The 18,111-nt window shown below is 36.8% G+C and overlaps 1 protein-coding gene across 6 annotated transcripts in view; it reads right to left on the bottom strand.

The window, feature by feature from the left end:
• Positions 1-18,111, bottom strand: part of Cep112 (centrosomal protein 112) — a 363,872-nt gene that overhangs the window by 238,565 nt on the left and 107,196 nt on the right. For all 6 annotated transcript variants that reach the window (XM_050164302.1, XM_050164303.1, XM_050164304.1 and 3 more), the window contains one exon: positions 15,680-15,759. In XM_050164302.1, coding sequence (XP_050020259.1) covers positions 15,680-15,759 — 80 coding nt within the window. The remainder of the gene's footprint in view (positions 1-15,679; positions 15,760-18,111) is intronic.

The raw sequence follows: 18,111 nt of genomic DNA, 5'->3' as shown, positions 1-18,111 counted from the left end.
CTACTATGCTCACTGAACTTCAGGACAGTCCAGATATTACTTCATTTAATTTCAATAGCTATAAAAAGTTGTTAATTGAACACATAAATAAATGGAAAATTTATTTTCCCAATTTGACATAGAACAGGACAGAATGACAAATTGAATCAGTGGTTCTCAACCTTCCTAATGTTGTGACCCTTTTATACAGTCCCTCACGTTGTAGTGACTCCCACCCATAATCTTATTTTTGTTGCTACTACATAGCTGTAATTTTGCTACTGTTATGAATCATAATGCAAATATCTGTGTTTCCTGATGGTCTTAGGTGACCCCTGTAAGGTCATTTGACTCCCAAGTGGTGACCCACAGGTTGGGAACCACTGAGTTAAATCAATCCAGCCAACAGCAAAGTCTAAGATGGCTTTACCGTCTTATTTGTTTAAATGCATGCATAAATGACTGACTCTTTACTAAAGTGCTGTGTCTTCATAAATAATTTTAACCAAGATTTCAATACAATTTTCCATCTATATATTAAATCACTCTCAGAGTCTCTGAAATCTACAGTGTCCTTCAAGCATTTACATAGCACTTATTAAATACTACTTATACATTCAATGCTAGATATACAAAAATGTTTGAGCCATTTTCATGCTTTTCCTGGGGGGTAAAACAGACCCTATACTGTTGTTTTAGTGTTATAATAGCTACACAATGATATTAATGCAATACTTCAAAAGGACAACATACAAGGGAACTTGGAGTTGAGGAAATAAGTCAGTTAGTAAAGCGCTTGCCTAACTTCTGATCCCCTGTACCTAGGCAGAAAGCTGGGCATTGCAGTGCACAACTATGATCCCAGCACTAGAAAAGCAGAGACAGGCATATCCCTCACTCACAGGCCGATGATCATTCCAAATCAGTGACTTCCAGGCTCAGTCAGAGACTATCTCAAAAACTAAAGATGAGCATTGAGGAAGATATCTACTAGAGGAAGACACCTTTACCCTTCACTGAATGTGGATTCATACACAAACATGCACATACACATACATACAGCATACAAATACAAAAACATAGTTCATTATACGTAATATGTATGTGTATGTTCATATGTGTGTGCACTATACACGTGCAACAATAGATATAAATACACAGAACAATAAAAAAGCTTCCTAAAAGATTTTCATTCTAGTAAGATGACTAAGAATATGCAAAAGGTATATATAATACATATGAATGTTATATGCATATAGCATGTTAAAACATACTGTATATCCTTATAAAATGTGTATGTATTTATAGAATACAGAATTTATTTGATATTTGTAAAAAAAAGGCTTGTTTTCCTCAGTACCTACTTTTGATGAAAAAGTAAATATACATAATGATACTTATTTCAAATACAAGATGTAAATGGCCAGGGAAAGAGATTTCTAGAGATTAAACATATACTTTCAGATAAATTTAATAATAATCTCATTAGTTAATCTGAAACCATTTAGAGTTTGTTAAATCCTTTTCTGTTAATGTACTGAGTACTCATCAAATACCAGGCACGGCACTAAACTAAGCATCTCTGAACTAGTCACATCTGGTTATTAGTTTCCAGGGGAACAATGTATTTAATTAATCACAATAATAACAATCAATAGCTAGTAACTGAAAATGGATAAGTTGCTATGGGTTTAATAAATATATAGATAATTATAATTTTAACTTAATTTAAATTACTGAATATAAATACAAGTAAAGAAAAAACTTTATAGAGATATCCCACAAGAAAATGGTAATAACGTTAACTAAAGAATGAGGAAGACTCAGGAAAAGGAAAAGGTTGGCATTCTACCATCCGGGACAGTAGGCAGAACAACTGTGGAGGGATAGACTAACTCAAGGGGAACAGCACCTGGGCTGGGTGAGGCATGAAGAAAAGAAAGCAAGACTTGTGGTGACATCAAGAATCACTGTGCCATCTGAAATTCTAGAGATGGACTGAACATGCAGTGAGTGAAAGGCACAATACACAGGATTAGAGATGAATTACGTAGACCAATGAAAAGACCTGTGGTGATGGGTGTAGCAGTGGAAGATAAAGTAAGGCATAGAAAAAAAGACATAAAACATATGAAAATTATCAGCAACCTAATGTCTGTATTTAGAGTACATGAGAGAAAAGAGATAAGGACATACATGTTTGAAGAAATGATAGCAAAATAATTTTTACCTTAGCAAAATTTATGAACCTATAAATTTAGGAACTATAAACGTAGTTAATATCCAGAAAAGTACAGTAAGTTACATGATAATCAAATTTCTCAAAAGCAGGAATAAAGAAAAAATGTTAAATAATAGTTAGAAAAGGAGATATCAGACTTTCCATAGCAAGTAATGAAAGGAGAAGACACTTAAGCAACACCTAGAAAATGCTTTTTAAAAGCACAGCCTTGTCAACTTAGAATTCCATTACTGACAAAATCATCTTTCAAAACCACAGGGAAAGTAAACCCTTTCAAGATAGAGAATTATAGACTATTGTCAGGAGACCCACACTCCTAGAAGCAAAACGAGGAATATTCTTGGTTGAAAGGCAACAATACAGGCAGATATATAAGACTATCATCAAGATTTGTAATTACATGGGATAGATTTGAGATTTATTTATATAATTACGTGACTTTAAAAATAATTCACTTTAAATGAAAGTTAGATAAGGTAGTAATGGCTTTATAATATATTAAAGTAAGATGTGTAACAAGAATAATTCGCAGTACTAAAAAGAGAAGGTAATAATTCACCACAGGATTCTTATATATAAACTAGCTTATATACATACATATACATATACATATACATATTAACTAGGGTATATTGTGAAAACTTTAAAATATATAAGCCAAGCCATGAATTACTCTAAAATATCAAAACAACTAATAGAGAGGATAAAAATAATTATTCAATTAATCAGAAAAGTAAATATATATTTTACTTTTTCTTTAATAAATTAACTGTAGTTTATATTCTATAATTGTCACACTCATTATTTCTTTTTAAAGTATTTTTTTCATGGAATGAATGACAGTTTATTTTAATATCCTTCCCTGTCAAAATTATCTCAAATTCTTACGCTTAAACTTTGAATTAGTGAATATAGGCCACAGTCAATCTATTAAAGGAAAAAGTTTTTTTTAAAAAAAAAGGCAGAACCAGGCAGACAGAATAAATACAAATATCCATATTTAAAATTATTAGTGACACTAAATATAAATGGTCTAAATATTCTAAGTAAAAGGCAATGGCTGTCCAAAATGATTGAAACAGCATTAACCAACTGTATATGCTGCCTAGGCAGAAAAATTCAAATAGATTAAAGGTAAAAATATTTTTTTAAAAATATCAACATTAAGGTAACAGAGAAGCGATATTAATATTATAAAAAGTAGATTTCGGAACAAAGAATATAGCCATAATAAAGGTCATTTCGACAAAAAAAGTTTAAAACACAAGAAACACAAAACTTAAAGAACTACAAATACAAACACATGTATAATTAGAACTGTCGATTAAATATCTTTCACTATTAATAATTCACAGAAAAATAAATGAAGAACAAACATAAATTAAATAAATTACCAGGAAACTTGACCAATGGCATTCATAAAACATTCTTTCACAACACAACAGAATAAATAACCATTTCAAGAGTACACAGAACATTAATCAAGATAAACGTATTCTGGGAAATAGAGCAAGTCTCAAAAAATGTAAAAGGATTAAAGTGAAGATTAATCTGGGCAGTATTTACAAACATGGGAGATTTATAAAATGTGAAGAGGAAAGAAGTTTATCTCTGGGGGAAAAAAGAAAAGACACAGACTAATGATATACTTTCTTATATTAAAATTGTGACTAGCTAACTGTACAACATTAACACTGGTTAAATGTGAATATGTGACTGAATATGTGCAATTCTCCCACAGTCCATAGTTGCCCATCTAATAAGCACTTTGTTTCCTTCAACAAGAAGAGTCCCCGCCGTCTCTTCCCAGACCAACAACCCTGAGCTGGGAGAAATGGGAAGTGTTCCGCATCTTCCCTCTCTAGTAAGGACTGCCTGTCATCCGTGTACCTCCTTTCACTTCATACTGTCCCTTGGGTAAAGCTCTGAATCTGGGCTGGTGAGTATACCTAACCTCATGTGGAAATGTTTTCTGACCTCCTGTTTTCCCAAATTAGTTCAAAATTTAAAAAGAAAAGATAGTGTTGTATGCTAGCCTCTAATCTTTTTCAAATAAAAATGTTATAAAATTTTCAGATTTTACACAAGTTTAAAGAGTTTATTACCACTGGGAAGATAAAACAAAATACCAACAAAATCCCTTATAAAGTGGCAAAACATTAATTTTATTTATAAATAATCTTCCTTCAATTTCCTAAGGAGTCTTCAGTACAGAATTAAACCATTCCCATACTAATTCAGACTTTGTTAGTAATAATTTGTGGTAATTCAATAAGGAAGGATATTAAAGTTAACTCTCATTCACTCAAAATAAAGACTCCTCTAAAAAAGTAATGTGTGTGATAATTATAGTCTATAGACCATAGTTAACCTATTTTTAACTTCACTTTCAACTAAATAAATCCCCAAACTCAGAGTAACTGAATAAAATGCCTGTATAGTTAGCATTTTACTGCAGTCTCAGAGATAACTGGAATACCTTAGGCTCCTGACTTAGAGCTACATTTCTTACACCATCCCTGCTTCCCTCTGCATTTGCCCAGTCCCCTTTCGTCAACAACAGGCTCCTGAAAACTTCAGTTTGAATGTAGTCCATATTGGCTGCTGACTAATGAGTCTGCATCACGTAACTGGGAAAGTTAGCCTTCCCTGCCAATGAGACAAGATTTATCAACTCCAAGGAGAAACCACTGGGAACATCCACAAGGGTCTTCTCAAAGAGGTTCAGCAAAGGGAGACCTAACTTAAATCTGTCTGGACATCCAGACTAAAGACAACTGAAAAGGGAGAAAGCAGAACACTGGAATTCCCCTTGGTCTGCGACTTGTTCCGTCCAGATGTCAGCAAGCAGCTTCCCTTTGTGCCCACTATGACAGACTACTCCCTCAAACCAACAGCCAAAGTAACATCTCTCTCCCTTCAATTCATTCGACCTGTTTTGCCACAAGAACAAGAATAATAGATAATACAGTAACTTTTCAGGTTTTTGGTTCCTGCATTTGTTTGCTTTAGTCTACCAGATTTTAGATTCCAAACCTCCACGGTCAGAAGGGGGGGGGGCGGTAATGTACAAAACACAGCGGTTAACAACAGAGACTTTGAGACAAAGCCACCCAAAGTTGTGAACCCTAGCACCTTTATCAACTGCAGAACCTAAGCTCTTTGAACCTCAGGAAAAAAGAACTGGTCATCTTTATCAGGAAACCAATCTAGGCCCAATGAAGACAGGAGAGAAAAGGAGATGTCCTGTGGGAGAGAAAGGAGTAGGCAACTTTCTGGGGTACAAGAGACTCATTTGGAGTTAATGGACATATTTATGAATAATTTGGATCAAGTCATTTAAAAAGCACAAAAGGAACACTACTTAACTAGGCCCAGAGTGGAAATTCAGGCCACTGAAATTCCCAGAAATTGGAAGGCAAGGGCAGGAAGATCATTTGCAAGATGAGTCAGCCTGAGCTACATAACAAGGTCCAAATGAGCCAAGGCTACACACGGAAGCCCTGTCTCCAACAACAACAGGCAAACAAAAAAAAATTATGGTGGTGATAGAGAAGCTAAAAACCTACATTCTTTCCAGACAAGGGACTGATTTAGACTCCACAGCCCAGGTATGAAGCTCTGCTCAGCCGCGGATTAGTTACTCAGTGCTGGTCAAGCTGCTTCATTTCTGAACTCCCATCTCTTCCAGCAGATGGTAACACACGACCGACCACACAGGAGTCGTCTGAAGACAAGCTAAGAGACGAGCATGAAAGACGTTGTGCACACGGTCAAAGTAAAGGAAGAGAGGCGTCACATGATCAGTTGCTCTTACACCCCCATCAAGGTTATTTCAGCACATTTCACTGTAAAAGTGGGATTGTAATTGTAATAAAACTCAAGAAGCTAAATGCATAAGCTGTTCTAAAATGTTTGCTCAATTCCAAATAGAGCACCCAAGAAGCCTAAGAGAAATCTCATGTTACACACTAAACTTTTAGCGTGAAAGTGTCCCAACTGTGTCTGTCAGTAAGAAGTTCCCTGACCATCACACTCCATGACACACATTTAAAGCGGTGTGTTCTCATGAGAAGAAATGTCGCATTCTATGATGACATTTCTACAAAGAACCACTTAACAGAAAAGAAATTTCTTTCTCTGCTTGAAACGAGGTGGCCACATATTGCTCTCCTCTGCAAGCTTCACACTGTGCTCCGCAGACGGAGGGTTAAATCAGCATGCTCACTGGAGCTAAGGAATGTTTACAATAAACTGCGCACGCTGACCACTCTGGATCTAAACTGGTTTCAGATGCTCCAGCAGAGTGTAGAAAAGAGAACAACTGGGTCCCCCTCCACCACCACAGTGATATTTAAGAAAGTTATTTGTAAGAAGAAAATGACACTCAGGCTTTGGGAATTTACTAAATTATATGGATAAGTTTGTTCTAGAAAATACAAGTGATTATATCAGTACAAAACTGAATAACTGTAATACACCTATTAGCAAGTTCTCATTGATGCCTTCTAGTAATTTATGTTTAATGTTAAGCTTAAAATATACTTAATTCTAGTTGCAAGAAAAGTAAACTATGTTATTCACAAAAATTACTTAGAAATTATTAAAGTAAAGCCTGTTTAATATATAATAGATGTATATTCACATCAGAGCCACAGCATGCAAAAGAAATGAGTGCACAGTATAGACATGCTAAAACTTTGATGGCGAGCTGGTGGATCTCCCCAGTCATCATCCCAATCACTCCCGCCATTTACAAGCACATGATTAGTCATGATGGCAGAGCGAAGGAACAATTAGCTTTCCAAGTAAAGAACTAGCAATGTTTCTAATTATAATCACATAGCACCCCTTTAAAAAGAAAAGGCAAAATCAAAGAATCAGACATCAAAAGGCCATTAGGTCTCAATACAGACCATTTCCAGACCTGGTTTACTGCACATAAAGCCTGCTTTGCAGTGTTTTCATTTTTCACTAAGAACAGAGATATATGGTTCAAATTATTGAAGTTTCTTCAAAGTTCCTTGACATTTGTGTATTCTACAATTAAGATGAATAAATTTTTATCAAGTAGTAAAAATTGGAGGATTAAAATTTAACAGCTACCAATGGTAAAGAACCCTCATTAACTTTCATGACACCAAATTTCAGAAATTATGATTAAAAAAACATTCAATGAAGAAATAAAACTGTGTTTTTCAATGATAAAAGTATGTAACATTTTTATCTATTGTTTACAAAGATCTGAAACAAGCTTTCTCCTAGGTCTTCATGTCTGTTTGTTATACTCCTGACCTCTTGCTTGGACATTAACATACCATCAGATTCATGCTCTTGAAATATTAATTCCTTTTGATGCGACAGTTCTCTCCTCCACTAGCTCATTTCTAGTTCTTCCTTCAAATGGCAGCTTACTGCCCTAACTGTGAAGAAAAGTCGGTCTTTCTTCAGTGTCCCTGGGCTCATCAACGACTCTGCTAGCACTCTTCAGGCATCCCCCTGTGGGGAACCAGGACCACCAGTTCTGTGTGCTTCTAGATTCCCGGGTACCATGCACTCTCCATGTCTACACAGCACTGTTCTTACAAATTCTCTGTGAATTATACTGTTACAGGCATGGGGCGCATGGTTAAGTGTTTGCCCCCACACATGAGGCCCTAGGTACAATCCTCAAAACTGGGAGAACAATTAAATAAACTATTTGTCATATAAGCTATTGTGTTCAGAATGTAACCTGTAGGCATTCTCAAGAAGAACTCCAATAAAAAATGGAGTACAGACCTAAACAGAGAACTCACAATAGAGGAATCTAAAATGGCTGAAAGACACCTAAGGAAATGTTCAACACCCTTAGTCATCAGAGAACTGCAAATCAAAACAACTCTGAGATTCCATCCTACACCGGTAAGAATGGCCAAGATCAAAAACACTGATGACAACTTATGCTGGAGAGGTTATGGGGTATCCTGCATTGATGGTGGGAATGCAAGCTGGTACAGCCCCTTTGGATGTCAGTGTGGCAATTTCTCAGAAAATTAGGAAACAACCTTCCTCAAGACCCACTAATACCACTTTTGGGTATATATCCAAAGGATGCTCAATTGTGCCACAAGGATGTGTGATCAACTATGTTCATAGCAGCATTGTTTGTCATAGCCAAAACCTGGAAACAACCTAAATGCCCCTCGACCAAAGAATGGATAAGGAAAATGTGTTACATTTACACAAAGGAGTACTACACATAAAAAAATAATAACATCTTGAATTTTGCAGGCAAATGGATGGAGCTAGAAAACATTATTTTGAGTGAGATAACTCAGACCCAGAAAGACAATTATCACATGTACTCACTCATTGGTGGTTTTTAAACATAAAGCAAAGAAAGCAAGCCTACAAACCACAATCCCAGAGAACTTAGACAACGATGAGGACACTAAGAGAGTCATACATAGATCTAATCTACATGGGAAGTAGAAAAAGACAAGATCTCCTAAGTAAATTAGGAGCATGGGGACCTTGGGGGAGGTTTGGAGCGGAGAGGGGAGAGGTAGGGAGGGGAGCAGAGAAAAATGTAGAGCTCAATAAAAATCAATTAAAAAAAATAGAAAACGAACTCCACTACTGAAATTAATACCAGACCAACAGATAATTTATGAAATTTGTTACCAACAAAACTTACTTTCTGCATTTCTATGAAGAAACCAGAACATCAGACAGCTAGCAAACAACATACAGTTGAGAAAGGTTTCTCAGATGGAGAGTTATGCATATATAAATGTTAAGGTGAATATGGCTGACAGACTTAGAAAGCATCTTAAATTACAATTCGAAATAGAGAAAGATGTGATATAACAGGAATTGATTAACAGGTGGAAAGCCTGGTGCATAAAAACTTCAATTAAGAAAATACAGAAGCAGAGAGTTTAAGAAAAGAACCTTAATGAGATCAGAAAGAATATTCTGGCATGGCTCCAAGAGGATGGAAACGGAACCTATTTCATGTGTAATTAGAGACAGAGGATCAGAGACACGGAGGAGGACCAACTACTGCTCTAATAGTAACGACAACGGCTTCATCATACACCATACACTCCATGAACAAATAATGCGAAGAACAATTTTTTTAAAGGGATAAAAGCTCAGAAGGAGTTGTCTGCAGTCTATTATATTAACAAAGCATATATCCAATGGTGTGAAGAAAATCAAAGAGCCCTCATGGCAACAGAGAATATGATGATTTTGGGGGGGGGTTAAAAAAGTCATTTGGGAGATGGAGAGTCAGCCTTTGATTCTCTTATTAATTTTGCAGAAAGCTAACCGTGCTGCACTGCTCAGGAGGTCACTGGCTCCACACGCTTCCCGATATCCTCTTGAAAAAGAAGCAAAAGACCACAAAGCAAGCTGAGATCAAGGACTTCTTTATTTTAAGAAATCAAGTTTCAAAGTCATGAAGAGGTCAGCATGCATCTAGATGTTGGTGCCACAAACTAATCTATAATTGAATCTACATTGAGCCACAATAATTGATTCCAAAAGTGACGGTGCTGGCTAACATGAACTTAACTATGCAGTTATAAAGAGCATGGGAGTATACATATCATATTTCAAAAATCTAGCCAGAGACTTCGGGCAAAGATAAGTTCTAGCTATATATAAAAAAGATGGCATCTGCTTAGCATCTCACAAATTGTCTCCCCAAGTGATCACTAGAATACCTAGGAGGAGAAATAACAGGAAACAGTCTGATAACAGTAAACTGAATTATATAGGCAAGCCAACGGAAGCATGAACAACGAAAGTAAAGGCAGAGCCGGAAACAGACTGAGAAAACAGCCCAGGTGTACTGCTAGACTCTAAAGCAGATGAAATTTGCTTCAGAAATTAGAATTGGAGCTAGAAAGATACTTCCTATCTCTCAAATAAAAGATCCCTAATCTAAAAATATCCAAACATTTGGTAGCAGATTCTACTAGGATGATGTCCCAGAAGACATCTGGATTAGAGGGAAGGGTGCGTGAGGCTGGAGTACTTACTGCACAGGGAGAGCTGCAAACTTCACAGATCAACGAATAAAGACGGATACGAAATCAGGGAAGAATGTGCGCTGAAGAAACACTGAGAACTACAAATTCACATTCATTCAGAAAAATCAAAGACTCAGACGGCAGGTTATTAAAAGCTTCAGTATTAGTAAAACAGGATCTGCAGGCAATATTCCTAGACATCTAGAACCTCCTGGCAAATGATGGATGCTTTCATCCAGTTGTTGATTTTTATAGAAGCAAGGACATGGAGCAGATCCACATGAATCTCAGGGAAGACAATGTACACCCAGAATGTGTAGCACAGAACACAGGAAGGTGCATAAACTGTGTGCTCTAAGTGTGTGTTAAACAAATAGAACCTGTTTGATACCCCCTCACCTCCAAAAAAAAAAAATTAAAAATAAAATAAAAAGTCTATTGAAATAAAGCCCAATTTTGAATAGACACAATTATTTAGTGTTCTATCAAGATTAGTTCCTAGTAAATACAAGGACAGAAACACTGTCATTATAACTTTGCAGTTTTAATATTTTTAAGCCATTCCTATTTGAAAATTAATCTCTGTTGCCTATTAATACTATAAATGTTGATTCAAAACAGCAAACAAGCAGCTTTAAACAAGGAGATTTAAAACAGATTAATAGAAAAAGCTTTTTCAACCAAATACAACTTATTTTCAAAATAATGTCCAGGGTAACTAATCTGTGTTTCTACTTAGTCAGAGACTGTAAGTACTATACATGTAAAGAGAGGGGTGTTATTTTTTAAATCTATATGTCAGTTTATTGGAAAAGTAACATACAAACCCTATTTTTTAACTTTAAACAAAATTAGGAAAAGTAGGCAAAGAAGACGGTCAGCTAAGTTCTTCATAAACATACAACCTCACAGAAAGGCTTTCAATGAGATGGGGACATTTGCTGAATGCTACTAGCATTGACAGTAGGCTTCAAACCAGTTCAAATAGAAACATAACTCAAGAACATTCTAAACTGAATTGCTTAAAACCCCATTTAGACATTCTCACACTAACTCAAATTTTACCTGAAAAAGGCAGCTAACTTAGGAAAATATAAATAGGCATTTTCAAGAAAGCTATAAATGCTGAAGCCTTGATTTAAAAGAATATTTTTATATATGTGAATATGTTATGAGTATGTAAATGTAGTGAAATGAGCCACTAAAATGCCTCCTATTGTTCTTTTCATGCAGCACTTGTTCCCTTATCATCAACCCTTTGTTAATATGCAGATGCAGGACTGGTCGTGGGAGGTGTGTTCTCAGTGTTAGAGGTCCAAGACCATTGGTTGAACAACAGAGAAGAAAGGCCTTCCTTAACTCTCCTCTGGGTTTTCTACTCACTTCAGCTGATGCTCTGAAAACACCAGTGAACAGTTAAGTTCTGCCAGATCCAAGGTCTGGGTGCAGGGCCGCTCTCCTGCATATGTCTTGCCTGACGGAGGGCTTTGCCCAACAGAAATGCGCATGCATATGCACAATTTTACGCTGACCACATTATGATCCTTCTTTTCCTCAGGCCATGATTTTTTATCTTTTTTTTAAGTTATGTAAAAATAGGACTGTGTAGAATGAACTATTTTATACCAGGCGTCTTTGTTCCACATCTAGACTTGTGAGATAAATAGATTACTACTTTATATTACTGATATTATTAGAAAATCACACAAACTGTCAATGTAGTTTTGGTATAAATTATATTTCATGTGGTCTTTTCAAAATGCAAAGAATTAAGATAGTATAAACTTGTTTTGTGTCACCTTTTGAATTTTGTTGCGAGAAAGGAGTTTGAAAAAGTTGTTCATCAAAAATGTTTTAAAGGCCTCCCCGAATACTTCAATTTCTACACTACTTCATGCCTTATTACATTTTAGTTCCCACAACTTAGCATCAAATTTGATGAATACAGGAATATGAAAAGGGAATAAAGTAAATTTACTATCTAAATACATCTGTTGAGAGTTTTATTTATGTATGTATTTATTTAGTTATGTTTGGTCTGGGACTCAAGCCCAGTCCTTTCTATGATGACAAATTTTAACTGCCCTAAGAATAAAAGGAGCAATTGTATTGCGGTATCAATCCTTCAAACAGGAACACTATATTGTTCTGTGGCATCCAATCACTTTCTAGATGTATAGTCTACTGGTTATCCCATATCACTGAAAAATAAAAAACACATACAATTTATGACATTTACAGTTACAGTTATTATATACATCAAGTAGTAAAACTACTTTCTATAATAAAAATGAAACATAAAATAAAAATGATCAAACCACATAGAGAATGAAAATACAGAATGGTAGCAGTCAGCGACATTAAGATACTCTCAGATCCTAACAGTGGTAACAAGTGAGCTCTCTAGAGTTAGCATTCCAAGTGAAAGACTGAGTGCAGTCTCTGCCGGCTAGTCATCATGATCAACATTACTACATGGAGAATCACCCAGAAGACTGAGTGGTGAGAGGACTATCTGGAACATATAGGCATATCTGGAACAGCATCTCCAGATTGACAGAACAAGGCAGACACACCCTGAACATGAGCAGCACCAGCCCAATGGCTGGAATCTCCTGTAGAATCCAAGTGGGAAAGGGGAGCCAGCAGAGTACAGGCGCACTTGTTTCTGCTTCCTCCTGCCATCAAGCGACCTGCTCTGCTCTTCCACACCTTCCCTGACACGATGCGGGGAAGCTCTAGAGCCAGGAACCAATAGGTCTTTACTAAGTGACTAATATGTGACTCAAAGTGTCCCCTTAAATAACAATAGCTTTGAAATATCAAGTTGAAATTGAAACCAAAGACTAAATTGGCCATTTCAACTGTTTAAAGAGAGGATCAGCACCGTCTCATACACTACCCAGCCCTTCACATCTCTGGCACACCTATGTCACAATAAAGTCACACAATTTCCCCTAACGTCGCATTCATTATATAGCATCCAATTAACAGGATTACATGTACATGGTTACAAACTTCTGGGATGGAATTCTATGAGAGAATCAGAAGACCTAGGATGGGAGTGAAGACACAGGAGGAGTGTGCCTGAAAAGGCGAGGCAGCAAGGGGAGACAGCATTCTGAGTAAGACCAGAGATGGAAAGGAAATGAGACTGGCCACGGAGGGCAGGATCTCCAGACAGGACAAGATCAAAACCCAGGAGAGCTTCCCATGTGCCCACACTCTGTGAAATCAGGTAAAGAGCTCCCCCTGTCTGACAGGCCTGCTATTAGCAATCCACCTTTCTGATTATCCCTTACGTTTTTAAATTCTTTGACTTATGCTAAGCTCACTAGATGCTGAAATATGAATTTACATACTTCGGCCTTGTCTGCCATCCTTAACTATCCATTTAACTGCACATACAAAACAGTCCTTATTAAATAAGCCAAAGGAAGAATACCTACATGAGTACATAAAACCATGGTCTAAACACCAGATTATTTTTACCTTTGGGCATATTTAATCAAGGGGGAAAAAAGCTTTCAAGAAGTCAAGGCAAGTTTTTACATATTAGGGCTGCAAAATGAAATCATACATAGGCCAACAAAACAGTACAATTCTTAGATCAACAGAAGTTAACTGTCGCTCCTTGGAATATTCTCCATTTGGAAAATAGCCAGTTTCTGCTATTTACTTTGGAGTTCCAAATTCACGATGACTTCCTTTGTTATTGTCCATTTTGGTTATTGCTGTTGTGCTGGGTACTAAACATCTTTTTTTTAAATATTTATTTATTATGTATACAATATTCTGTTTGCGTGTCTGCCTGCAGGCCAGAAGAGGGCATCAGATCTCATTTCAGATGGTTGTGAGCCACCATGTGGTTGCTGGGAATTGAACTCAGGACCTTTGGAAGAGCAGGCAATGCTCTTAACCGCTGAGCCATCTCTCCAGCCCCGGTACTAAACATCTTAAGACAAGTGCTCAAAATGAAGGCACTGACTACCTAGGGATGGAAGGCATGAATCTACCAGGGAATTTTACTTCTTAAAGTCCAAAAAACAAAAACAAAAACAAACCACCTCCAAAATTTGTTATTTTGGTATGGTCCTTTCAAGCCCATGATGAGTGTTAGTCTTGTAATGAATCAAGATGACAACTTAACGCTTCACGAGTATAACTGCTTGCCTTCTGATCCCCCTTTATGGCATCTGGTTCATGGTTGGTGTGACAAATAAGCAATAAGTCCTTGTGTAGATAAAATATTGCTTCTTGTGATGTCATAGTACATGAATTATTCTAAGATGTTGTTTAGCCAGTACACCAATGCATTTTACTAAGAAACAAAGCAAGGGGGAGGAGCTGGGCTGCCGTCTTCCCAGGGAGAATGTGATACAAGGCATGCTTGATGGGAGGTGTCCTTTGGTGCAGTTCTGTAAATGCCTGCGGTTTGGAGGTTTGGGGAAGAAAACAAATTAGCTAGGCACACTGACCTCAGGGGAACGGCCCTGCCCCTCAAATCCCCTGGATCAGGTGCCACGCTGATCTTCCTCCAGTAAAATTCCTTCTGCTCTGTACTACCACTGCCACTGCCAAATTTCTTAAATAACCAAATGGTTACATGGTCCTCTGGGAATGTACTTTCTTACATTACCTGACATATGGTAAGAACTGAGTATTTATTAAGTAAATCAGTATTTTTTCAGCTAAAACTTTCACAATAAAAAGCAGTCAAATAGTCCACTCACTATGTAAGCGGATGGGAAAGGCCAGTTCTAATGCCATCCGTGTACCTTCATGCATCGGGAAGTAGACAAAGCCCTTCCTAAACAATGCTTAGGTAGTGAGCCTTTGTGAACATAACGACTAAACACTTTATGACACAACAAAGTCTGCATAGTGATTTCTAAAGCCCTAAGACCTAAATCTCATTTTGTGAAAATGTGTTTCCACTTAAGAGGAAGAGGGCATCTGAAACCACTAAGTTTTTTCTCTCATTCCTATCATTGAAAAACAGCTGAACTGGTTTTTCTGTTAAAAAAAAATAAAACAATCAACTAGTAGACTAAGTCTGAAAACAGAACCGTGATGGAAAGCAATGAGCAGCAGTGCCCTACAAGGCTATTGTGAACTGGACACTCACAGCCTAGCTAATTTGGCTCTCACTGTAGGATGAGCAACTTGTCTGTGCTTTAGAGTTGTTTTTATTTTCTGTGTGCAGTCAATGTGCCTGCCAGGACAGCAGGAAAGCCATGCATCCAGGGCCCACAGAGGGCTTGGGCTGCTCTGGCACTGAAGTTAGAAAGTTGTCCACCACTGAGTGGGCGCTCAGGATAGAACCCAGGTCCTGGGGAAGAGAAGTGGTCCTCACAAACACTGAGCCATCTCTCCAGCCCCAAGAAAGAGCAGTTTTCAAAACACTAAATATTTTGTAACTTTTTTTACTCACTTCAAAGCTTCCTCAAATTTATTGATCTTCCTCTGAGCATCTTCTTTCTCTTTATTAAGTTCACTCTGCAATTCATGGACCTGCCGAGAGAATCCGTGAAACTCACTGGAAGACAAGGGTACTGAGAGACACAAAGAAACAACAGTCTCAAGTCCATTGGAATATAAATTCAGACTCAGGTCTTTCATGGCAGAAACTTGCTTAATCATAGAATAACTTCAATGTTCTACTCGCAATATAACTTTTCAATTAAAAGCTAATAATTATATTTGCTTAAAATGAATTGGCATACATCAACTTCAAAAATGCACCAACCACTTTGATATTTTTTTAAGTATCATAGTTTTGACAAAGGAAAGAATTTTCATAGGATTTAAAAGACTAGAATAAATGATATGTCTGCATTAACCAAATATAGAAGGGCTATTATGAAATCTTCCATTGTTGAGCATGACTTGTGCACACATTGAGCAAGTTTGGAACAAAATCTCCATCATGACTGCCTCTTTCCTGCATGCAGCAACCTGGGAGTAGGTGGGACTCAACTCAGTGTTGGAAAGCATCACTTACAGACCTTCTAGACACCACTGTAGGACTGAACATGAATCTGACGGGGGTGAGATGAATGAAAAGACAAGAAGCACACCACACACACACTGACACACCATCATCGCCATCATCACCTCTCCCAACTACCACCCCCCACACACACTTTAAATCTATGTCATACATAGCAAGGAACTAACCAAAAGTAGTTAGGTATTTTTAATCAGTTTGGTTGAGGACCTATTTAAGTCAAATCCCACATTTTCTGGACTTTCTTTTTATGTTCACCTTGAATTTTTCCCTGTGTGTAAGGAAAATAAATTAGTAAAATCAACTATATTCTTGTAAACTAATAGTAGTGAGGCCAGAGAGGCATTTTTTCATGATAATACCAAAAAAAAAAAAAAAGCCGCTACTAGTTTCTGTGATGACAACCACTAAGTCAAGACCTGAGAAGTGGAGGGTTTGATGCATGCTGAGGCAGTTTAATGTATAAACAAACTTTATACATTAGACATATTTTTGGGAAATTCTAGCAAGAATTACAGGATGAGTTTAAATGGTCATATTCCTACTTCTCTGGTTATTTAGCACACTATGTCTCAGTCCTTCTACAAATGGGGATCAACAATAACCATATCAAAGTATTCTGATAAAAACTTCAGGCAAGGTTCTTACGAATACGAGAACATAGAAATTCTCAATGATAAAAATTATAGATGCTATTTCAGATTTAACACCAAAGTACTTTTGGTTACTCCAGATCATTATGAACAACAGTCCAATGTGTACAGTACACAGACTGCTTGCCTTTCCATAGAGCAGACCCTGAATTGCCAAGCAACCTGAGTTCTTCTAAGTGCTCTGTATCGCTCGCTTTACAGTCTTAACCGCTTTCAAATGTGGGCTTCCACTTCTTAATGCTGGTTAGTGTGTGACACACGCACCTGGATAAAATAGTTCTAAGACCGACCGCCCCATTTTTGAAGGGAGAGGGAGCTAGCTGGGTGGGGCAGAAGGACTCCCCTCTTGGCGAGAATCCAGGCATTGATGCACATGCTCTTACGCTGGTTCTCACTCAGGTCACTATCTGTGTGACAGCGTCCTGACCCACACCAGAGCAGTCATTAAAGGACATTTTGGATTTGTTTTCTCTTCACAGAATATGTGAGTGTTGCATGCTTGAGATCTATTTTTTTTTAATTATAGCTTTATTTTGATATATATTTCAGGTCTTTGCAGATAATATACAATTAAATACCTGCAAGTAATCAATGTATACTGATTTTGATGGATGACTATAGCTTAATATTTGTGTTGGGAATATTATATAGATGATTTTTACATAAAACTATAAAACAACATAAAGGTAATCTACATTTTATTTTTTCCACCTATATTCTATTTATTTATTTATTTATTTTTAACACAGAGTAATGCTGTGTTGCCCAAAGGTAATGTGGAGTAAGATTTAAATGTTTTACTTCTAATCTTTCCTCAATATGTAGTTAATAATAAACTATACTATTTAAGGCGATTAAGGAACTTAGTTTACTACCAAACCTAAGAATTTACTGTAATAGTTGATTTCAGTAGCCATAAGCACATTTGTTGAACACATGATAAATATACTATTTCATCCCCCAAATTTAAAGAATCAAGAAATGATGGAGAAAAAAAATCCAAGCAGTTGAATTTGGCATAGCAAAGAGCACAGGGCCAGGGTTGGTCCCAAAACCAAGCAGGTGGACAAGATTGCCTCTTAACTACTCTAATCTCCATAGCCCAGTATTTGAAATATGGGTGACCTCATTGCATGATTTTATTAAGTACTGTAACAGCACAATTTCCTTTCTCTTTTTTAACTTTGGAGAAGGCATATATAT

The sequence above is a fragment of the Alexandromys fortis genome, unplaced genomic scaffold (assembly GCF_014885135.2).
Source record: "Alexandromys fortis isolate MF-2015 unplaced genomic scaffold, M_Fortis_MF-2015_v1.1 scaffold_156, whole genome shotgun sequence".
Lineage (NCBI taxonomy): Eukaryota > Metazoa > Chordata > Mammalia > Rodentia > Cricetidae > Alexandromys > Alexandromys fortis.
Note: the sequence above shows the minus strand (reverse complement) of the source record. Positions and strands in the feature narration are given on the sequence as shown.